Genomic DNA, 24974 nt, shown 5'->3' with positions numbered 1-24974 from the left:
TCAGTGCGTCCTCTCATGTCAGAGTCGCAAGGGGCCTCTCTCTCAGTGCGTCCTCTCATGTCAGAGTCGCAAGGGGCCTCTCTCTCAGTGCGTCCTCTCATGTCAGAGTCGCAAGGGGCCTCTCTCTCAGTGCGTCCTCTCATGTCAGAGTCGCAAGGGGCCTCTCTCTCAGTGCGTCCTCCACAAGCCTCTACATTGTGACTGGTTCTCCTGCTCTCCTGTCCCCTCCTATAATCTGCATCCAGCTGTGAGTCATTTCCTCCCATCCCCCTGCAGCCCCCCCCCCAGAAACTACAAATTTACGAGACTCAGAGATGAAGGTCTCCCTTCTTTAGGGCGGTGTCCATTCTTCCCCCTGTTGTAAAGGGCCTGAGGTGGCTTTAGGAAACATTAAATTCTTTCGCTGTTACTCCTCTAGCTGCTGCCCCTCCCGCCATCGCTCCTCACACTGTCGCTCCTCAGACTGCCAACTCCTCCTGCCATCACTCCTCACACTGCCGCTCTTCCAACTATCACTCATCACATTGCCGCTGCTTCTGTTGTCACTCATCACACTTGTACTCTTCCTGTCATCGCTCCTCACAATGCCACATCTCCTGTCATCGCTCCTCACACTGCCGCTCCTCCTGTTGTTGCTCCTCACGCTGCTACTCCTCCCACCATCTGTCCTCACACTGCTGCTCCCCCTGCCGTTGCTCCTCACGCCCCTGAAGCTGACTTGCCCAGCACAGCTCAAAGTCCACCCACTCCCAAAAGGTTCTCCAAATAGGGCGGTCCAGAGCAGCATCTCTCTGCTCCATAAAACACGAGGCTGCATATGAAATTGACCAGTGCAATTGAGGATTCTGGCCTTGTCGTGGTTTTCTGGGGGGTGGGTGCTGGGTGTGGGAGGGGGACTCTGCTGTGCCGTAATGGTGTTTTCGCTGCCGCCAGTCTCCACGCTTCAGCTCCGCATTCCGGCAGTGGCTTTAATAAATCTCATGCATGCAGACGGCGGCTAAACTGCCTGCTTTTAGAGGAACGCAGAGAGAGTGAGTAGACAGCTGCTACCTCCAGCTGCCGGCTCCAAGTTGGGTCCTCAGAATGTCCTGGGGGGAATAGGGTTCAGGGCAACGGCGTCGCATCAATGTGAGTGATGCCCTCCTCCCTCACATTCCGCCCCCAGCCCCCACCTGCTCCGCCCCCCCGCTTTGTCAGTTGCTCTGCAGAGTCCTTCACTGAGGGCCACATCTCATGACGAACGTTCTGCCTTCACATCCTCCCACGCGGGACCTCGTCTTCTGCGCAGGAGTTGTTAACGTTCACTTCTGAGTGAGCTTCAGCCATCCATGCACAGTATATGTATTCAGATTTTCGCCGAAGATAATCTGTCATCCTCATTCTCATTAAGGATGTCAACTTATTAGCTATTCAAAGAAAAACAAGATTGGCTAAACAAGATTGATTAATCTCTTCTAGTTATCCGGCACCTAATTACAGACACTTTATATGTAAATGTTCCAACCTCTGTATCATACGTTGTTTGTAGATCACAGGGAGGTGCCAACTTCAAACAGTTCTGTGGGCGTTTTTTAATTCTGATTGATAAGCCAGTTATTTTTACGATGGGAGATCTTGATGCTATTGGCTGTGCAGACCTACAAAGGCACGAAACAGTAACTATGCTGACACTGAAACTGAGAAAAAAAGAGCTTCACAGGTGCTTGGATGCCCACCTGCACGTGTAGTAAGTAGATAAACGGTAGCGTTTTCTTCAAAACTGAGCATCACGAGATAAAGCGGAGTACAGAGAGATGATTCCTGATTTTGATAGAACATGCAGTTGCGCTGTTTTGACCTGATCTGTTCGGGTTGGTGTGCATTGGCTGCAGCTTTGGATGGTTCTCTCTGTTCTTCATCTGACCCCCTGTGCTGTCCAGCGGACCCGTCTCAGGCAGTGCAGGGCTCACTGGGGCACAGCCTGACAGGATACTAGTCCACTGCAACACAAACTCACAGATGTGTTATGTGGGCAACTTAGAGATACTAGTCAATCTAACTGCATTAGGACTGCGGGAGGACACAGACACAGAGCCAAAGGTGGATTCGAACCCCAACATTATACCTTATGTGAGTGTAGTGCAGTGTTTCCTAACCCAGTCCATGGGGATCCACACACAGTCCACATCTTCGGTCCCTCTCAGCTCTCAGCCAGTGAAGAACACTGAACACCGGGTACCAGTGTGTTGGGAGCTGGATGAGAAGAGAAAAGTGGAATGCGTGACGGACCCAGAGGACTGGGTCGGGAAACTCTGCTGTACAGAATTCATTTGGGATGTGTAATGTGGGTCTTTAGGTTAAGCAGAGGAATCAGGCACACAGCCCTTAATACAGTATTGATCTGATATCTCTGCCGTATTTGTAGATTAAGGGTCAGTCTTTTATAAGTAATGCTGGTTTGAATCCTCCCCAGTACTGTTACCGAACAGTGTGGTGTCACGCCTTAGGTATGACCAGTTAGCAAAAATTAATGTACAAGATTAAAAAGTTTTCCATTCTTTTTGTCATTTCACTCAAATCCTAGTTACATTTTGTAATTCACAAGCATGCAGTGTGAGTTACACTGAGCCTGACTGCTGCGCAGTTACAGAGGGGGGGTTTTGGAATCATATCAGGATATTATTTGTGTTTCATGTACCTTCTCAGTGTTTGACCACCACATCTTTTGAGATGCGGAAAATTGCTATTTTTGGTGTCTTTGACAGACCGAACGGTTTATTCTTCTGGGTAAAAGCACATAATAGGTTTCTCGGGGAATGGAACGGCCTTCCTGTTCTGTCGGAGAAAAAAAACACATTCTGACATAGTTTTTCTGTGGAGTTCATCTGACTTTCTAGGAAAGCCCACTGCGCTCATTAAACACTGGCACTTCTCATATCAGCACTGGCACAGTTAAATAGCCCTGCCAACTCTGATGTGTATTTGTGTATAACTCAAGGTTACAAAATAAGCCGGTCTGTTCTGGACCTTCTCAGTCCTGGTCCTGACAGGCCACTGAGGATATTGGGCACTTTTGTACAGCTGAGTGCTTAATTAGTTTGCTTCCATTTAACGGTTGGTCAAACAAATCATATGATTCGTGGCATTAAACAGAACAGTCCAGTTGAGGCCTTTTCTGGCGTACTGTAATTTTTATTCTTGTGTCTGTTTTCCTGTACTGAATAATTAACTTGCTAATCATTAATGGGGGTGAATTCAAATGGGCATGGAGCACATTTTTAAATGTGAACAATTACAGATAGGCTAAGAGAAAACTGAAAGAAATTGGCTTACTATACATTAATGTAATTTGAATCATACAATTCATTCAAACAGTTCAGTCAAGGCCTATAGATTAAGAGGCCAGTTGGAAGAAAGACCTGGATGCAAGTTTTAACATAAATGTGGCAGTCCCTCATCCACAGTCCCTCATCTGCGATCCCTCATCCACAGTCCCTCATCTGCGATCCCTCATCCACAGTCCCTCATCTGCGATCCCTCATCCACAGTCCCTCATCTGCGATCCCTCATCCACAGTCCCTCATCTGCGATCCCTCATCCACAGTCCCTCATCCACAGTCCATCATCCACAGTCCCTCATCTGCGATCCCTCATCCGCAGTCCCTCATCTGCGATCCCTCATCCACAGTCCCTCATCTGCGATCCCTCATCCACAGTCCCTCATCTGCGATCCCTCATCCACAGTCCCTCATCTGCGATCCCTCATCCACAGTCCCTCATCCACAGTCCCTCATCCACAGTCCCTCATCTGCGTCCCTCATCCACAGTCCCTCATCTGCGATCCCTCATCCACAGTCCCTCATCTGCGATCCCTCATCCACAGTCCCTCATCCACAGTCCCTCATCCACAGTCCCTCATCTGCGATCCCTCATCCGCAGTCCCTCATCTGCGATCCCTCATCCACAGTCCCTCATCTGCGATACCTCATCCACAGTCCCTCATCCACAGTCCCTCATCTGCGATCCCTCATCCATAGTCCCTCATCCACAGTCCCTCATCCACAGTCCCTCATCCACAGTCCCTCATCTGCGATCCCTCATCCACAGTCCCTCATCTGCGATCCCTCATCCACAGTCCCTCATCCACAGTCCCTCATCCACAGTCCCTCATCTGCGATCCCTCATCCACAGTCCCTCATCTGCGATCCCTCATCCACAGTCCCTCATCCACAGTCCCTCATCCACAGTCCCTCATCTGCGATCCCTCATCTGCAGTCCCTCATCTGCGATCCCTCATCCACAGTCCCTCATCTGCGATCCCTCATCCACAGTCCCTCATCTGCGATCCCTCATCCATAGTCCCTCATCCACAGTCCCTCATCCACAGTCCCTCATCTGCGATCCCTCATCCATAGTCCCTCATCCACAGTCCCTCATCTGCGATCCCTCATCCACAGTCCCTCATCCACAGTCCCTGATCTGCGATCCCTCATCTGCAGTCCCTGATCTGCGATCCCTCATCCACAGACCCTCATCCACAGTCCCTCATCTGCGATCCCTCATCTGCAGTCCCTCATCTGCGATCCCTCATCCACAGTCCCTCATCCACAGTCCCTCATCCACAGTCCCTCATCTGCGATCCCTCATCCACAGTCCCTCATCCACAGTCCCTCATCTGCAGTCCCTCATCTGCGATCCCTCATCCACAGTCCCTCATCCACAGTCCCTCATCCGCGATCCCTCATCTGCAGTCCCTCGTCTGCTTCCCTCATCCGCGGTCCCTCATCCACAGTCCCTCATCCGCGATCCCTCATCCACAGTCCCTCATCTGCAGTCCCTCATCCACAGTCCCTCATCCGCGTTCCCTCATCTGCAGTCCCTCGTCTGCTTCCCTCATCCGCGATCCCTCATCCACAGTCCCTCATCCGCGATCCCTCATCCACAGTCCCTCATCCGCGATCCCTCATCTGCAGTCCCTCGTCTGCTTCCCTCATCCGCGATCCCTCATCTGCAGTCCCTCGTCTGCTTCCCTCATCCGCGATCCCTCATCTTCAATCCCTCATCCGTTGTCCCTCATCCACGATCCTTCATCCATGGTCCCTCATCCACAGTTCTTCATCTGGATCCCTCATCACCAATCCCTCATCTGTGGTCCCTCATGCCAGCCCCCGAGGCCCTGGTCCCTGTACATACAGAGCCAGTAAAGGGCACACCTCTGGCATGATGCCCAAATTGGGAAATCACTTTTACAATAGATACCCCTGCTGGGGCACTTTGGGCTGGTCCTCATTTGGCAAATTAATTAGTAATCAACAACAGCTGTACTGAGCCAGGCCCGGTTTGGGCATGCTGATTGTCAGGCACTGAAGGGGACTGCATTCTTTGGGATGGAGCCAAACCCTACTGAAAGGGCTTTAAACATTATACACAGCCGGAGGGGGCTCCCAACTCTCACATATGTATATATTACTGAAATGAATGGACGGTCCCCACAAAGAAGTGAGTACAAATGTGTGTGTGTTCTTTTCATGCAAATGGTGTCAGCATGATGTGTGTGAGTATTTGCGCTGCGATGGACTGGCATCCTGCAGGGGGCGCCCCCCCCCCAGTTATGTGCCTTTCATGTCATTGTGATGTGCCCCAGACCCCCTGCGACTCTGTCCTGGGTAGAGGGTGTGGAGGATAGATGGACGGATGGATGGATGGACGGATGGGTGGATTGATGGACGGACGGACAGATACCCACACGCATATGGAAACGTTTACCTTCATGTCAGGGGTGCCTGACTGAAATGGTGAGGTCACTGCAAGAGATAATACCGGTTTCAGCCTGAAGGGATCCCAGGCTGCACTACAAACCAACCTGCACCCCCCCCCCTAAAACCCCCCGGCTGTGCACTTAATCCTCGTCATTTCAGTCTCACTGCCATCCACTGCTTATCAGGAACCCTACACACAATGCCCCCACAATGCAGTTCCTGCAGTCCAGATGGAGAGGGGCTGTTCGCCGTCTTGCAGTGATGCAGAGCACGTGTGGGTCCAGGCGAGCGGCGGCCCGGCCCTTCGTATCCCCCACACCCGCGCCTCTCCTCTGATGTTCCTAATCCCATCAGCTCCTACCAGGGACCTTGTGGGCTTACTATCTCAGAAACAATATTTGCTGAAAGCCGAGGAGACTAAGTTCCAGTCTGGCTTGTGCCACCTGCCAGCTGAAGCCCCCCCCCCCCCCCCTCTACTCGCATGTTCACTGCTGTGTCACTGCAGTACATGGCCAATATCAAGTAACAATAGTCACAGGTCCTTATCAGGTGTAAGAACATTCATTAACGCGTTACATTAACTGCATCTTCATGATGCATTCATAGAACATACAATTATAATGTTTATTATTATCATATAATGTTTCTTATTAGTGTACAGTATAGTAAAGCTGTTAAGCTATGCTAGGATGTTATGGTATACTTGAATTAAACATGAAGGTGCATTTAATGTAAAGCATTATCTAACATTCAGTGTGTGGAAGAAGTTATTTTTTTATCTTTACCCATGTAAAGACAGTTTAAACAAGAAGAACAACAAAAATAACAATAAATTATTAATAATAAATAAGAATTCATATTATTTTTATCATTATTGTTATATTAGTATTAAAAATTATATTATTGCTATTCTTGTTCTTCTTCTTATTGTTGATAATTATCAGTTTGTAGTACTGTAACACTGTATATTACAGTGTCCAATCATTTTACAGCAGTGCCGCGTGTCTCCTCTGCAGGCGTTCCTGGGCAACTCCAACACCGAGAGCGTGGTGCGGCACGAGCTGCAGCATGCGATCGTGGCGCGTTTCCTGCGCTTCATCCCGCTCAAGTGGAGCGCTGAGGGCCGTATCGGACTGCGCATCGACGTCTACGGCTGCGCCTACTGTAAGTGTCCCTCCGTCCCCCGTCCTCCCCTCCGTCCATCAGTAATGTGCGACCACGATTACACGGACGCCGCACCGTCGACTTGCCGCTCGGCGTTTCCGAAATCGCTGCCAAATTAGACCTGCTTTCCAGCGAAATGTTGCAGAACATCCCCCAGCTTAATAGCAGTATTTGTCTCCAGCTTCTCAGTCATTATCGTCATGTTCCTGCTTCAGGAGAGTAATTGAAAATAATGAAATGATAAAGGCGGGTGATGAACTGCTTCTCAAATGCTGTCGGGCCCACTTTATGTTCATAAAAAAAAAATCACCGACGACTTCTCATTCTGTTTGACATAGCTCCCCTAATCAAATTATCATAATAGCATCAGATTTTTTTTTTTTATTAATTTCAAAATTGATTTGGTCTTGTATCTTTCATCGAGCTCTTTTATCACCTAAGTTGAATATAGATGGAATCTCCAGCGTGGTGATGTATCAAACAGGAACTGATCCTGGAGACTGTGTCTCCAGACGACGGGACACGAAATGGAATTTGTTAGAAACGAGCAATTGAACACACACTCGTTATCTAAGTTAAAGGTTTTTGTTGTTGTTGTTAAATCCTCCAAGTTGCAGACTATTGTGAAACTGTCTTTCTCAAGCATTTATGCAGTTGAGAGTTGGCCTGGGTTATTTGCGGTAAGCAATATTCTTGAGCTTCTTTCGCTAAGTATCCGGCGGCCTCTGCGTTCACCCGGGACACACGGCCGATCGCGTACGTCGATAAGGGTGGGCAGCAGCCAGAAAAACATGATCCCGCCGCTAGCAGCCCCGCTATGCGCGGCTCCAGCTGCCTGCCAATTCCTTCGGAAAATGAGATGCGTCCGAGATAAAGGATGATATTCCACTTTGGCTCCTGCAAAACAACAGTAATGAGATAGCGGGGGCTTGTCCGCATTCGGAATGGCGATGTGCTGGGACCCCTGACCCCCACCATCGAGGACAATGCATGAGAGCACCTTTGATGGGGGTGATGGGGAATTGGCAGGGGAGATAACAGTGGTGTGGGGGCTGGGGGGGGGGGGGTCTATAACAGTTCAGACTCAGCTCCCGCCGCGCATTAGCCAGGCACATTACCCAGGCACATTACCCAGTGCCTCTTGGGGCCACCTGCAGCTATCGTGTCCGTCCCTTCAATCCGGCCGAGCAGCCAGGATGGAGAACTGGCCGCTGTCTGCGCTGTAAACGCTCGGCTAACAGGAATCGGCATGGATCGCCGGTGAATAGGGGGGCACGCCACATCTTATTTACAGAGGGGAGGGGGGCCAGGCATATAGCCGGTAAAATACCAGGTATGACTCCCCCCTCCCAAGGAACGCGGGAAGTAAAACTAGGAGTTTAAACGCAAGAAAATACAGAGACTCCACTCCCCCCCGATTGGCCGAGGCCCCCTACGAAATAACTTTCTGGTCATTTCCGGGAGACCTGCCCCCTTTAGGATACGCCTTCTCGCAGTCCCGGGTCTGTCAGAGGCGAAGTAAAAATTAGCCGTCATACGGGAAAAAGAAAGTACTTGGTGTTAAAGCATAAAAATATTATCCCGGCCAAATCAGTACTCCAAGGTCATTTTTAATCATCTTGCTTAAATCATAACTTAGAAGCTTATTGACGGCCCTCTTGAGTTTTGTATATGTATCTTTTTACCATTAATATCTACTCTTTCCCGTATTTTTGGCAAAGTGTACAGATACGTGTGAGCCGGTTTATCCCTCTACATGTCATTTATTTAAGCTGCACCTCAGGCAATGTCTGCTTATCCACAGTCTTATTCATTAGCTTCTACCCCAGGCGATGTGTCCACCAGCAGCGGAGTAGTACAGCGTCCGACTGACTAATGTCATTCAAAAGCCACCAGCCGTGTTTTATATCAAGAGTCATGAATAACAGAAGCGAAACTCTTCGGTGAATTCCTGCAAAGCGTACAAGAAGCCGGCAACTTCAATTTCCCTGCTCAGGGATGCTTGTGAGGGAATTTAAATTAGCAGGAATGTCCGTTCATTTAGATGGCTAACAATTTGTTCTCCACCATGCAGCGTATTGGCAGATTTATTAGTCCAGAGCTACATTTTGCGGCTCCTTGCCTTCCGTCTGTACTTCACCACGGGGGAATGGGCTATAGTTTATCTGTGAATCGGACCTCCCCCCCCCCCCCCCCGTCACCCTATATGTACAGGAGAATCACCTTAGATACCCGCCTCCTTCCCTCTCCAGGGGCGGATGTGATTAACTTCGATGGCCAGGGGGTAATTTCCTATCGCTTCAAGATGAAAAAGATGAAGATCTTGAAGGACGTCATCTCCCTGAAGTTTAAAACGCTGGAGAGCGAGGGCGTGATCCTGCATGGAGAAGGCCAGCAGGGTGATTACATCACCCTGGAGCTAAGGGCAGCCAAGCTGGTGCTGCTAATAAACCTGGGTAAGTCCTCTGTGTGCATCCAGTTGTTACGGGGACCTCTGTTGGTCGGAGGTCAGATGGGCGATGGGGCCGGTGGGACAGGTGGTGTGTGGTGAGTATTAGCAATGAGGTCTCTCCTGGTACCTGATGCTCCATCTCAGCGTGAAAAAGCTAGCGGGAGAAGATTGAGCTAAGATTGTGGTGTGAGGGATTCCCGCGTCTGGCACCATCCGCTTCAATGACCGTCCCTCCACCCTTTGACATGTGGATTCATTAGACTCATTTATTAACTGTGAGCACGTGGTGGTGTGTAGCTCAACAGGTTGAGGTGCGGTGCCTGTGAGTGAGAGGTTGCCAGGTCAGATCCCAGTGTCAGCAGAGTGATATTACCAATGGGCCTTTGAGTGCCTGTGAGCGAGAGGTTGCCAGGTCAGATCCCAGTGTCAGCAGAGTGATATTACCAATGGGCCTTTGAGTGCCTGTGAGCGAGAGGTTGCCAGATCAGATCTCAGTGTCAGCAGAGTGATATTACCAAAGGGCCTTTGAGCAGGAAAAGGAGCATCTGCTAAGCTAAAAAGGTGTAAATGTTTCGCAGACGTTAAGGAAACGTTGGGTGTGGCTCCCCGCAGGCAGCAACCAGTACGGCTCCATCCTCGGTCACACGTCGGTGACGAGCGGCAGCCTCCTGGACGACAACCACTGGCACACGGCGGTCATCGAGCGCTACCGGCGTAACGTCAACTTCACGCTGGACCGGCACACGCAGCACTTCCGCACCAACGGCGAGTTCGACCACCTCGACCTGGACTACGAGGTAAAGGCCGCCGCTCGGGGCACCTGCTGCCGGAAGGCATCCGTGTCGGCGCCGGAAACGAAAGCATTCCAGCAGAAGTGCTCAGAACATTCCCGTACTTCTCAAAATAAACTGCATAACAATAGCAGTAATAAAAGGAACTGTAGGGTATTTCCGAAACTAATTTCAAAAAGAAGAGGAGTCTTGTGGCTGACGCGTGTTCCAGGATCCAAAAAACCAGAAAACCGTGCGACTCCAGGCTTCTCAGCTCGTATCCATCCTAAAGCACTATCAAGCACAATGCGCAGCCATTGCCCCTACGTGCTTAAAGTGGCAGTACCTGTTTTAATCATTGAAGTGCAATGGCACTAAATCCAAGTTTTAACCATGTACATCATAAATTCTAAATGATGAATTATGTGAATCATGAACGTATATGAAATATCAAATATAAACTTAATTTAAATTCCTGGCACCTACAGGAACTATCGCAGATGCAGACCTAACGCAGTCTAAAATGCTGAAGTCTGTGTGCATTTAATTGCTTTATCATCCAACAAAAATAATTCTGTAAAGGTTTGGATTCCTAAAAGAAACACTAAAATGTAAATGTACTGCATCGTGTGCCTTTTTTTTTTTTAAATAATCTCTGTAAAGTCACTTCGACAGCATAAATGGTCCCATATCTCCCCTTTAAAGTCTCCCCATCACAGCCCCTCTGAGATGGGAAGTGTGCTAATTAGTGCTCTCTCTGGCTCTCTGTAACTACTTAACGGGGAATCTGAAAATGGAGCCACACACTTTTATGCACACGTGGTTTCTGTAATTGCTCTGTTTTATTCTTTTTTTCTTACCTGACATTCAAATTGCAAAGATATGTGTGAGGTCTCTTGGTGGCACGGAAAGCTACCTGATGTTTGACAAGGTGTAGGAGAGCAAGTACAGTGTAGCAGAAATTCCTTGATCGTTATCAGACTGACGAAAGCACGAGAAAGTAATTTCCGTGCCATCAGACTCGCTGGAGCTTACCATAATGTGGATCTTCTGGGAAAACCATGAGACTCAGCATGTATGCATATTAAAAACTTTCTAATACATTTTACAATAAACTTTCAGGAATTATCCTTTAATTACTTGAAGATTCGTGGAATTAACTTTCTTTTTCTAGCGGCGGAACACAAATCATTTAACTGTAAGTTATATAAACTTCCAGTCCCGCCCACTTTTGTAAATTACATAATATGTAATTTACACTGACAGGTGTAATTTGTGTCTGTTAGGATGGTGTCTGTTGCCAGCCCGCGCCGATCAGTCTTTCCTGTGCTGTAAAGCGGGCGTCTGCACGGTGTACGTGTCAGGCGCTGCGTGTGACGGAGGTGTTTCGCGGATTGCCGGTAGCGCATACCTGTAGCACTGATGTGTCAGATTAATTCAGACTGTTCCAGGGTGATGTTTATTAAGCACGGCATCCTGAGCTTGCTGTCTGCTCGGCCTTCAGCGGGGACTCGCTGTGAATCTGCGCCGGGTCACACGCTGAGCTCGTTCACTCCCCCGGTGACTCTCTCGCCCCGATGAAATGCCTGTGATTATTGTCACCCCCGCATTGTCCGCCGTGATCCGAGCGGCTCAGCAATGCACGCCTTTCATTGGCTTTCATTCACACACAAGCGCGACACTAAGAGATGAGTTTCTGCTTGGCTGACACTGGCTTCATCTGGCACCGAAAAAACCTTTTATAAAACGCATTCTGAGCGCCGCGTCTCAAAGCAATCTTAAGAACGACAAGTATTGCTGAATGATGCAATGTTTTCCCTTTCTCCCATTTTCCTTGAAGAAAATTATTTTTCAAATGAGGTAGAGGAATGGACTGAGATGAAATAGACAACCCGATCGATTGCTCTGTCTTTAGAGGTTTAAAGATGTTATAGATGCCCAAAGTTATTTTGTGACTGTGTATCTATACAGATATATCTGCTTGTGTGTCCCTGTGTATATTTAATTATGAGTGTTATTGTGTGTATATACAAACACTATTTGTGGCATGGTACAGGTTTTACTGTGTGACCATGGACATTTGTCTGGTGCCATGGTAACACGGGCGGGCGGGAGAGGTGCTCAGTCATTCCGGCTCGCTGCCCCTGTTTCTGCAGCTTACCTTTGGTGGAATGCCGTTCTCCGGAAAGCCCAGCTCAGGGAGCAGGAAGAACTTCATCGGCTGTATGGAGAGCATCAACTACAACGGCGACAACATCACGGACCTCGCCAGGAGGAAGAAGCTGGACACGTCCAGTTTTGTAAGATGCATGTTCCTCGTTTGCGAAAACAGGTGCGGGACGGCATTTTTGCGCTCAGGGTGCTGACAGCCAGGAAGCCAACAGACTCTTAAGTTCTTCTACATCATCAGTAGTTACCGGCAGCTAACAAGGGTAGTTGTTTTGGAGACATAATCATAATTTGCCTCAGAGCCATTGCGGAATTAATTAACATAACACTGAGGGTGTTTTTCTATCTCCGTGGTCCCAATGCCCAATTCTGACGTTGCATTACCACCCACCGCCAGAGGGGGTGCTGAAGCACCCTCAGCACCCCTATTTGTGTGTGACGCCGCAGGATTTCGGAATGTGCATCTGACCTCTGAAATGAAAGCACTCCCCCCCCTTGCTGTTTGCCCTCAGAGGGCCCCCTTTGAGTTTCGACACGCATGTGTCCCTGACCGCCATGCAGCGTCCATTTTGTTCAGCTGATGATAAAGCACCATCGGCATTGAGACAAAGGGCCACTCTACCCGTTTGCAGATCCCCATCTGCAGTCCGGTTCCTCACTGCCATGCAGACTTATAGGCTAGATGATTGTAAGACACTTCTTAGAAATTGCAGGCAGCTGACAGCAAGCGGCTGTGATTCATGCAGCGGGAAGAGAAACATGAAACGCGCTCATTTGGTCGCTTCCAAAGTGCCGCTTGATCTGAATCCCTCCTAGAGTAAACACGATGAATAACATGGAATTATTGAATTTCTGTGGAGTTCCCCTTTAAACCCGGAGAGTAATCATAGACGGAATGGTTTTTTTTTCATAAATGAATAAATCTTTTAATAATTTCTTTATTTTTTGAATGAAATGGTTGCCTATGGGTATAAATTGGTTGGAGTGCCACTTCAACGAATTCATGATTGCTTCTTATGTATTTGTGCTGTTTTCATAGCTGGGAGGGGAAAAGAGATCAAAGAGGGACCTAGATTACATCAAGATGCCAGCCTTCACTAATAGCCATCTGTGTTCAATAGCTCGCAGGTGAAGGGGAAAATTGATAGAATTTGAATTTTGTGTTCCTTGACCAAGCAAAGTGTAAATGATTTATGGTTTTTCATTAAAATGCCTTTATCAAGAATGGGGAATATGACAAGCGTTAAGACTTGGTAATTATTTTCAGCTTAATTGACGCACTCATATTTCGCATCCATTAAAACGTGACTTAACAGAACTTGTCTGCTCATTTAACGTCGGTTAAATGGAGGAGTATATTCACTGGCCGGTGATTGGCTCACTGAGGCCGCGGTCAGCTGGACCTTTGATAGGATTCCTTGAGCCTCATAACAGGGCTGCACTCTGTCTCTACTCTTAATTGGTTTAGTGCAGCAATTATTTTGAGGGTACGTAATCACACTTTGAGTCTCAGGTTTAGACAGGATTTATTGGGAATTCTAAAATCCCAAATGTGTATTCTTGGGTAGGGAGAATCACTCTCGTCACGAGGCACGCTCAGTAAGCACTAATCTATGGCTGTGTGCTGTGTTAAACGACTTGCTGGTGTTATTGTTTTGCTGTTTGTGGGGGTTATAAAAAATCATTATTTAACAGTATTATAAAACACAGTAACTGCCAGGGCTTCCATCCCATTGAAGTTCACACATCAGAACCTTACATCCTGTCGGATAGTTATTCATGCAAGTTCAGCATTCGCTGTGGATGTGATCATTCTCATGCATGGAAAGGCTTCTCCTGGGATGCCGGAGAAGCTCAGGTGACGTGTTTTAAGCAGCCAGTGGTAGATGCTGAGCCAGACGTGAGCACAGTCTAAAACAGGGGTCTCCAACTCCGGTCCTGGAGAGCTACTATCCAGCAGGTTTTCTATCCTACCTGGCTTCTGATGAGCCACACCTGTTCTCAGGTAAATACCAGGCCAGGTGTGGCTCATTAGAAGTCAGGTAGGATAGAAAACCTACTGGATAGTAGCTCTCCAGGACCGGAGTTGGAGACCCCTGCTCTAAAATAGTGATTCCCAATCCGGTCCTTGGGAGTCGGTCCATGTTTTTGCTCCCTGCCAGACAGTCCACTCTACTAGGAGCTGGGGGGGAGCAAAAACTGTTGGTCCCCAAGGACCGGATTGGGAAACACTGGTCTAAAAGCATGAAGACACCCCGCACCCCAGCTGTGAAAGGGGAGCACGGGCCCCCTCCGCACAGCCGCCGGCCTAAGTAGGAGGGTGGGGGGCGGGATTTGAACACGCTGTAAATCGAATGCTGCTTTATAAATCCTGGATGCTGTGTTTGCGTTGTTTCCCAGCTGGCCTGCCGCAGTCCACATAATGCTTGTTCAATGGTCCTTGACAAACATGCTGGGCTTGGAGTTACTACAGTAGAGAAGCCATACCTGCTAACAGGGGGAACAGGAATTTTGTGAGCTGCACTGAATCGGAATGGAGTTCTGGGCTAAAAATAGTGAAAATCTGCATTTCTGTGTGTTCTGACCGCCCCCCTCCCGCAGTAGAACAGTGACGATGGTGTGAGAAAGGCGGGCATCTCTGCTAAATAAGTCAAACGCTCATGGCGATGCGCCATCTTTTAGCAGGGTGACCAGCTCTGGTCTTTTAGCAGGGTGACCAGCTCTGGTCAGCTGGCTGGAGTGAGGTTTTCAATTCGAAGCAAGTCTACACACATGCACACGCATTTACATGTATGTAACACTTTTATGACTTTGTCAATAGTCTGGTTTGTCAACTGCCCCAACGCTTTTGATGTGGCTAATTTTAAGTTTATAATGGAATAACACAGAGTTACCGAGGGATTTCATGCGTGAGCGTGAGAGTCTGATAGCGTGTGTCACGCCAGATGCGTGAGAGCTGGCGACCCTGCATTAGCATGTAGTGCCTCGCTTTGTCATTAGCATGTAGTGCCTCGCTTTGTCATTAGCATGTAGTGCCTCGCTTTATCATTAGCATATAGTGTCTCGCTTTATCATTAGCCTGTAGTGCTTCGCATTATCATTGGCATGTAGTGCCTCACTTTGTCATTAGCATGTAGTGCCTCGCTTTATCATTAGCATATAGTGTCTCGCTTTGTCATTAGCATGTAGTGTCTCGCTTTATCATTAGCCTGTAGTGCCTCGCTTTATCATTAGCATATAGTGTCTCGCTTTATCATTAGCCTGTAGTGCCTCACTTTACCATTAGCATGTAGTGCCTCACTTTACCATTAGCATGTAGTGCCTCGCTTTATCATTAGCATGTAGTGCCTCGCTTTACCATTAGCATGTAGTGCCTCACTTTACCATTAGCATGTAGTGCCTCGCTTTATCATTAGCATGTAGTGCCTCGCTTTACCATTAGCATGTAGTGCCTCACTTTACCATTAGCATGTAGTGCCTCGCTTTATCATTAGCATGTAGTGTCTCGCTTTGTCATTAGCATGTAGTGTCTCGCTTTATCATTAGCCTGTAGTGCCTCGCTTTATCATTAGCATATAGTGTCTCGCTTTATCATTAGCCTGTAGTGCCTCACTTTACCATTAGCATGTAGTGCCTCACTTTACCATTAGCATGTAGTGCCTCGCTTTATCATTAGCATGTAGTGCCTCGCTTTACCATTAGCATGTAGTGCCTCACTTTACCATTAGCATGTAGTGCCTCGCTTTATCATTAGCATGTAGTGCCTCGCTTTACCATTAGCATGTAGTGCCTCACTTTACCATTAGCATGTAGTGCCTCACTTTATCAGCGTTCCTGCATTCCTCTCGCTTTTGGATACGGCAGGCAGCTGACATTTCAACTTCGGTTTTGGGCCAATTCATGTGGAAGGTGGAAGATGTATTTCCCAGCTACCAATAAAGAAAAGGCTATTACATTGCTGGAAACGGTGCTGCAATGAATGAGAGACTTTAAATGTGAAGAAACTTTTCAAATGTATGCAGCCAAACAGAATGAACAAAGGCAAAGCAGAGCTGCTTTTAAGCTACCTGTGCTTTTACAAATCGAACTGAAACAACCTGAAGGATTTTATTTTAGCCCTGATAAAACAAAGTCTACTTGTGTAGCCATTTGCGATGTTACCGCTGTATGCTAATGTCTTTATATAAGATGTCAATATTACTTACTCATATTCTATAAAGATGAATATCGGAATATTTTCAAGAATTCGGAAAGCAGCACCGGCCTAACTGTTGTACGGCCCGTTCTCGTTATTTCTCGTTATTTCTCGTTATTTCTCGTTATTTCTCGTTATTTCATTGTTTCTCGTTATGTCTGTTACGGGCTCCTGGACAGCGGCCAGTAATCCAGCGGGATTTGGAGTGCTGGGGGTTTTTGCGGGGGGGGTTTGCTAATATCTAAAAATAAACGATATATTTTCAGTATGACTACCACCCGTCACGCTCACACGTTCTGTTCACTTCTGAAACAAATGGACCCCCACCCTGTGTCCCCCCTCTTTTACCGGCCTGCGAGAGTCTTGTATGACAGTAATTGGTGCACGGTACACTAGAGGATATCGGAATACATGTGCTTCACTGCGCTGTACCTGAACACCGCGTTCTCTGTGTCCCACGTGCAGCGGAACCTCACCTTCTCCTGCGCCGAGTCCCACACCTTCCCCGTCTTCTTCAACGCCACCAGCTTCCTGCGTCTCCCCGGCCGCTTCGGCCGCGACACCGCCTCCGTCAGCTTCCACTTCCGCACCTGGAACCCCAGCGGGCTCCTGCTGTACAGCGCCATGGCCGACGGCACCGTGGAGGTGGGCCTGACCGAGGGCAAGGTCGCCGTCCACATCAACGTCACGCAGAAGAAGAACACGCGCATCGAGATCTCCTCAGGTACGGAAGGTCGCTGTCGCTTACTTTCTGCAGCACCCAACCCTCTCGACGCATCCCTTCAGATTTACCGCATTACCTTTTGATAATTATAGTCTTCTTATAGTTTGAATTATTTTGCCCTAGCTTTTATCCCAAGCGATGTACATCTTTTGAGAAGGCAGGCTCAGCCAGTCCCCGAAGCAGTCAGGGGTTAAGGGCCTCACTCAGGGGCCCGACGGTGGGATTTGAACCAGTGACCTCTGGATCACAGGGATCCGAACCCTCACATTCTGTCAGCCTAAGAGTGAGACTTGAAGGCTTAAGAGAGTGACGGGCGCGTGGTGTGACTTGGGGCCTTTTGCAGAGTGTTGTTTTTACCTTAGCATATCTGCTACTGATTATTAGGGTGAGTCAGTTTAGGGAGACTAATTAATAAATGCTGCTTTCATACTCTGTGCTGTCAAAGATCTCTGGTCAGAGGACATTCGTGTAGCGGCCTGATCTGTCTGTCGCCACCATCAATCTCAGGTTTTTCTTTGCCAAACCTTCCCAGCCATTAGTACTGCATCTGCAGCTATCCTCAATGCAAACTGGCAATAAAATAACAAGCTTTCTGCCTGATCATCAATTTCTCCTTGTAGCCTGGATATTCTGCTTTTTAAAACACCTCAGACACCCGGTAGAAAATGCCTCTGTTAATCTCTATTGCATGTGTTTGTGATTTATTTCAGTAGCTGCATGTTGTTATCCTTTATCCCTTTTAGCATAACTCTCCCTATAATTTAGACTTATAAAAGAGTTTGCTTTCTACCTTTTAGAGCTATTATTACTCATTATAGTTTTTCCACCCTGTTTTAGGCACCATTTAGTATTCTAGGCAAGGACGAAATACTGTAATAACACCATTTAATCATATTGTCATATTAGAATACCATCATATTCTAGATGTAACCAGTTGTAACCAAAATTGTCCTTATCCAGCGGCCAGAATCCCCTGGCTGGGATTTGCGTGTGTGTGTGTGTGTGTGTGCGTGCGTGCGTTTGTCTGTGTGTGTCTGTGGTCTGTGTGTGTGTCTGTGTCTGTGGTCTGTGTGTGTCTGTGTGTGTCTGTCTCTGTGTGTCTGTCTGTGTCTCTGTGTGTCTGTGGTCTGTGTGTCTGTGGTCTGTGTGTGTCTGTCTCTGTGTGTCTGTCTGTGTCTCTGTGTGTCTGTGGTCTGTCTGTGTGTGTCTGTGCGTGTCTCTGTGTGTCTGTGTCTGTGCGTGTCTCTGTGTGTCTGTGTCTGTCTGTGTGTGTCTTTGTGTGTGTGTGTGTCTCTGTGTGTGTGTCTGTGTGTCTGTCTGTGTCTGTGTGTGTCTGTGTGTGTGTGTGTGTGTGTGTCTCTGTGTAGGAGAGCAAGGTGGGATCTCAGAGCCAGAGCACAGCCATGTACCTGTACAAAGGGCAAACGAAAGTAAATAAAAAGCTGCAAACAGCGGACAGCAGCCGCTGAAAGGCACCGTGTCTGAGCGCTAGGAGCTGCGTTTGACAGAGTCCACGTCACCCATGCCGATAATGAGAAAAAGGACCCATTACCTCCGCTCTCTCTTTGGCTGTGTGCAGGAATTACGTTATTTGGGAAAATAATGAGCACGGAAAGGCAGCAGGATAAGGCAATTAGACGTGAAGGCCCTCAGGAAGCACACTTAATGGCAACCCATTAGCAAATGCATGCTCATTTAAGGCAGCATTAAAATGCTTATTCATATAAGCCATTTACAGTGAGGCGCAGCACGGGCGGCCCCTCCCACTGCGGAAGAGGGTGGGGCCACAAGGGGCCGGACTGGACCCCATCAGCAGGCAGCTGTGTCAGGGCGGCTGCGACGTTACTGCGCAGCTGAGGGTGAAGCGTGGGGGCGCAGGCAGAGTCAGCCGTGTATTCTGTGTCCCTGGAGCAGTCGGGGTTCAGGGCCTTGCCTGAAGGCCCATCGGTGATGTGATAACGCTTCTAGCCATGGGATTCAAACCGACAACCTTCCGGTCGCAGGCACAGACAGCCGCCCTATGGAGCCAGCCGCCATCCGGAGCCTTCGCACGTGTCGGGCAGAGTGACGTGCGTTTTCGGCCACTGTCCTTTGCCTGGTGACATGGTGCGATAAAATCTCCTGGAAGCCGGATGCCTTTCCTCCCTCCATATTTTTATGCTACGGAGATCGTCTGATGTATGACTGTTTATTCAGCTCACTCAGCCAGTATTTTCTGGGAATATTCCGGAATGTGGGATATTAGCCTTGGTGGTAATACACTAGCAGGGGAAGACCTGTGTCACCGTGCCGAAAGACATTCAGTCACTTCGGCCAGGAGCAGCTCTTTCTTTGGACTGCAGGTTTAGAAGGAAGTTAAAGGATTATGTAGCTGCATCTTAGAGATTATAGCCCCACTTTCTGAGTGCATGAAGCAGTGCTCGAGAATCTCCATGGAAGTGTGGTCTGTCTTCATAGGTCAAGGAAAATAAATCTTTTGGTTTTTGTTTGAACATTTCTGATTTTATATATGTAATATATGGGCCTGTGGTGTGAACCATACGCTTAAAAAATGTAATGTCAGGAAAACAGGAGAAGGATTTTATTTTACTTTGCAAAATACACCTGTTAACTGGAATCATTAAGTTGATTAATTGTGGCATCAAAGATTCCGTTCTGCACTTCTAATGAGGCAGTCAGGTTTACCTGGGGATCTGCATGTTCTCCATGGTAATTTGCTTTCAGTGGTATGTTCTCCTGGGTGCGGAGGCGCAGTGGTTAGCACCGTGATGCAGTGGTTAGCACCGTGATGCAGTGGTTAGCACTCACTGTGGCGCAGTGGCTAGCACTGCTGCCTTCCACGTCTCTGCCATGGCTCTGTGTCAGTTTGCAGGTCCCCCCCGTGTTGTCGTAGGGTTTCCTCTGGGTACTCTGCCCCCCCCCCCCAGTCCAAAAATATGCTGAGATTAACTGGTGTTACCAGATTGCCTGCACGTGTGAGTGTGCCCTGTGATGGGTTGGTGCCTCATCCTGGGTTGTTCCTTGCCTTGTGACCATAGGCTCCTGTTCCTCCCCACCCTGAATAAAATAAGTAGTTACTTAAGGAAAATAGATGGATGGATGGATCACCTTTTCCTAGTTTTCAGGGTAGCCGAGTTTGTAGAGTGAGTGAGAGGAGGGAATGAACTGGAGTAACCATTCTGATTTTTACTGTCTGTCTAATCCTCCACGTAATCAATGGTTTTAGATGCTTCCGCTTTTGGATACTTTCCCCAGCCGCCTCATTAAAGGCTGGTCCCCTGAGGAATGTGTTAATTTACTCCTGGGTTGCACGTTTGCTTAAAGGGCTGCAGGATGGTGTCTTGCATCACTAATGGCTGATAATCTACAAACTGAAGCTCACCAAAAGGATGAACGGCAGACTCAGGAACGGCAGAGTTTGCTGAGGCGCTTTGTAACTGAGGGCGTAGCTGCTAAGGAATGCAGTGCGTCTTACGGATGGTGCGCGTTCCGCAGCGCGTCTCACGGATGGGGCGCGTTCCGCAGCGCGTCTCACGGATGGGGCGCGTTCCGCAGCGCGTCGCACGGATGGGGTGCATTCCGCAGCGCGTCTCACGGATGGGGCGCGTTCCGCAGCGCATGTTACGGATGGTGCGCGTTCCGCAGTGCATCTTCCGGATGGTGTGCGTTCCGCAGCGCGTCTTACGCATTCCCGGCGACGCTCACCAGGCCGGCTCTCTAACGAACATGAGAAAGAAAAACTCAGTCACATGACGTTTTCTTCCAGTAGTTTCTACCCAAAATCCTAGGATTAATCTCTTCAATCCAAAGCCTTTGGACTTAAGGTTTATTCAAGTGTCCATTGTGAGGAATGAAAAAAAAAAAATCAATAGCAATCATTTAGAGCGTTTTCATTTCACTTGCCGTTTGAAACGTCTCCATGCGAGAAATAAATAAATAGCATGTGGCCTGGATGGGGTGAATGGCGTGGAGCCCCATCGCTCTCATCCTCAGGGCTGATCAGTGCTGTCTTCCCTTCCTTCTTTAACCTTTATTTTAACAGGAAGTCCCATTGAGATTACAAATCTTTTACAAGCACGACCTGACCAAGGTAGCAGCCGTATTAAACTTACGATGCGTCCAAAAATACAACGTACAATATGATATAAAAAAATCCACGTATTATTTAAACACACTGACCTCTGAAGACAACGGCATGTCTTTATGATGCCCTTAAATTCATCAATGGAAATAAATTCAGCTAGTTTTAGGTGTTCTGCAGATTATTCTATGTTCATGTTGCATGGTAAGAACAGATTGGTCAAAACCCGAGATACGGTACTAAGTAACCTCTTGGTACTCGCTGGTAACTGGTCGCTGGCAGTGGTGTCTTAATGGTTAGGGAAGCGCACTCGTAATCGGAAGATTGCAGGTTCAAATTCCCGACCAGCAAGGCACCACTGGGGTACCCTGAGCAAGGTACCACCCCCAAGCACTGCCCCCCGGGTGCTGAATTAGCTGCCCCCTGCTATGTCACGAAAGTCACATATGGGTTAAATGCAGAGGACACATTTCGTTGTTGTGCACTATGTGCTGTGGTGTGTCAACAATGACAAATAATCACAAATTAAAAATAAATAACTCCCCGAGCTGGCAATCTCTGTAACCTCCCCTTTAGCTCACCCTGCCTACACTGAAGTATTAAGATAAAAGGCAGTGGTCATTTCCCTGTCATCCGATGCAGACACTGCATGGATTCCTAACACTGACACTGCATACAGTGTAATTTAATGCACTCCTGATAAATTGGAGGGTGTTGCTATTCCTTTAATGTGATGTGTAGGTGGGCGATGTGGGCAGGTAGCACTTAGCACTGTCACCAATCACCTCAGCCCCTGCTGTCCCCCCCAGGTGAATCCCATCTATGAAGCCCCCATAACTAATGCCTGTGTGTCTGCCCACTGCGACCCCCGTTACCCTTTATTGCAGTGTTTCCCAACCCGGTCCTCAGGGACCCCTAGACGGCCCACATTTTTGCTCCCTCTCAGTTCCCAGCCAATCAAAAACACCAAATACCAGGTACCGGTGTGCTGGGCGCTGGGAGGGAGCGAAAATGTGGGCCGTCTGGGGGTCCCTGGGAACCGGGTGGGACGCGCTGCCGTACTGTGAAAGCGGTTGGAAGTTGAATGAATGGATAATAGGCATTAATCAGAGTAATTGCTGCACATGTGTTTCCTGCTGCGTGCAGGTGCACAGAGTGGCTAGCCCACAGTCTCCAGCGGGGGGGGGGGTCACCCTGAGCACCTTTCCTCAGATCCCGAGATAGACACCCCCCCAAGATGTCAGCATGTGCCCTGCGCCCCAGCGCTCTTGTTACGGGCGGGGCAGGGGCGGGGGGGGGTGAAGCCCAAATGCCTGCCTGCACTCAGACCCGGAGCAGCTTGATTAATGGACTTGCCAGGGAATGTTCTTGGAAGAGCACAGCTAAAAGCCAATGGCTTATAACTGAGGACATGAGAGTATATAATACAGATTATTACTGAGTAAACTCAAAAACAAACATGAAACTGCACATGTATCTGTTGGTTTTGTCCCCTGTGCTACAGGCTCATTGAAACCTTGTAATCGATAAATGGATAAAGAAGCTGGATGGATGGATGGATGGATGGATGGATGGATGGCAGTGAGAAGGTCCTGTTAACATAATTATTCATCATGGAGGCCAAATCACGGCATGGAAAATTAGCTAAATCCTTTCAGGTGCTGCTGGGGATTCTGGGAAGGCCGCTACTCTTCCAGCATGTTGTGTCCAGTCTGCGCCCTGTTAGCTAAAGGCTGCTTTTACAGCTTGTCTCTAAGACCTCCTTCATTTGCGCGAACTCCTCCATGTGACCGGTCATCCTTGTTCCTATTCATCCTGCCAGCTGCAGTGTTGCCCCAGCATAGCAGCTCTCGTCTCCTCGCCCGAGGCTTCCTCTACTCTGGCCCGGCTGCCTGATTTGTGGACATCGACGACGCAGGTTCTGGAATGTTCTGCCTTAATGTTCCAAGGCAGCTTTTGAACTTTTGAAATTGAGTCTGGCTCTCCTTTCCTTAACCCTGTGTTCCGGTCTCTCCGGCGATGGCCGAATGGAGCCGGTGCTGGCCGGTGTCCCGCCCACTTTTGGGTGGCTGATCGTGATGCGGCTGTGAGTGCAGCAGAGTGGAGGGGGCTCGTCCCGACATTCATTCCTGTTCTCCTCCAGAGTCTGTCTGCAGCATCTCACCACACTGGCCCGTTCCTGTTAAGGACGGACATTAGGCCTGGCTGAAATATGTACAGAGGAACACTTAAGTCATTTATTAACACCTCCAAATGGAATCAGCGATGAACAGCGAGCCGGAGGGTGATTTCCCTGGTGATGCAGTGATGCAGTGATGCAGTGATGCAGTGTCACCTTGGCCCCTTGCATATCGTGCTTGTTTTATGTTGCGCTGAAGCCCTCAGCAAATGATCACATTTATGTAAATATTGTTTTCTCTAGGGGTCTGACACTTTATAATCACATCCAGGCATTTCCTTACAGCAAAATAAGCCAGATTTTGTATTTGTGCCCTTTCATGTTGTTTTTTTAATATTATTTTTATTTTATGTCATTATCTTTTTTATTATTTAGTATATCCAGCTTGGGACTGGACAGCATAGTTTGAGATCAAAGACGAAATGCTCGCGGCGGTGGGGGTCATTCGCAGAGGGCATTTGTGAGTCCTCGTGACACATACTGTTATTGTGACAGGGTCACTATCAGGGATTAAACGGAGGCGATTAAAGCACTTATTGTGACAGGGCAGCTATCAGTACTAGTGATTTAAGTGATTAAACCTCTGTGATGGGGTTTCCGTCCTGGGAGCAGGAGATATGTGACAGAAAGGTGGAATGGGGGGGGCTTTCGTTATTTTTTCTTCAGTATTTATCATCCTGCAGATGCAGGTAGATATCGACTCTGGGATTGTTGATGCAATCAAGCCTGAACTTTCACATGGAACACAAATCACTAGACTAAAGTGACCTTATTTTGGGCTTATTATGAAACGTAGTGCTTTGCAAAAGACCATGATGCCTTGAGAAGTTCAAGGTAAAATCAGAAACGGTCGATCGGCAGCAGGATACATGGATGTAATCGACACGACAATGAACGTTCCACTGGGAACCTCGGGAACCCGAACATTCTGTTGGTCACCAACCTTGGGAACCCGAACATTCTGTTGGTCACCAACCTCGGGAACCCGAACATTCTGTTGGTCACCAACCTCGGGAACCCGAACATGCTGTTGGTCACCAGCAGTTGTCATTGACTTGACGCTGCTTAATAATAATCTTTCCAGTGAATGTTTGAATATTTGTTAAAGATTACGATGCACTTACTTCTGGACAAATCCCTTGCGGCTGGGCTGAGGTGGGTTCGCTCTGGACGGGGACGTTCACACACACTCATGTTAGTGCAGAGGTTCACCTTGGGCTTCCGGGAGAAAAACCACGCCGAGCCTGATATGACATGCAGATTTCCCACAAGGCTTTGCTCTGGCTCCACCGTCACGCTGCCCTATCTCGCTATCGATTTGGACACGTCAATTTGTCATCGGAATTTCTTTTGTCTTGAGATGACGAATGTGTGCAAGTCCCACAGACAGTCATTAAAGTGAGATTTTCACGTGGACTCATTTCCACCTGACATCATTTATTCTTTGAAAGGAAGAGACACCTTTGGCTGTTCCGGGCATCTGATTGGACGCTGACTGTCAT

The 24974-nt window shown here is 48.3% G+C and overlaps 1 protein-coding gene across 1 annotated transcript in view; it reads left to right on the top strand.

The window, feature by feature from the left end:
* The window catches only part of LOC111835763 (contactin-associated protein-like 2), a 227883-nt gene that overhangs the window by 106078 nt on the left and 96831 nt on the right, over nucleotides 1-24974 (top strand). Inside the window, exons 4-8 of the mRNA XM_072711069.1 lie at nucleotides 6755-6902; nucleotides 9155-9358; nucleotides 9967-10151; nucleotides 12281-12424; nucleotides 16954-17212. Coding sequence (XP_072567170.1) covers nucleotides 6755-6902; nucleotides 9155-9358; nucleotides 9967-10151; nucleotides 12281-12424; nucleotides 16954-17212 — 940 coding nt within the window. The remainder of the gene's footprint in view (nucleotides 1-6754; nucleotides 6903-9154; nucleotides 9359-9966; nucleotides 10152-12280; nucleotides 12425-16953; nucleotides 17213-24974) is intronic.

Source organism: Paramormyrops kingsleyae, chromosome 4 (assembly GCF_048594095.1).
Source record: "Paramormyrops kingsleyae isolate MSU_618 chromosome 4, PKINGS_0.4, whole genome shotgun sequence".
In the NCBI taxonomy this organism is placed as follows: Eukaryota; Metazoa; Chordata; class Actinopteri; order Osteoglossiformes; family Mormyridae; genus Paramormyrops; species Paramormyrops kingsleyae.
Note: the sequence above shows the minus strand (reverse complement) of the source record. Positions and strands in the feature narration are given on the sequence as shown.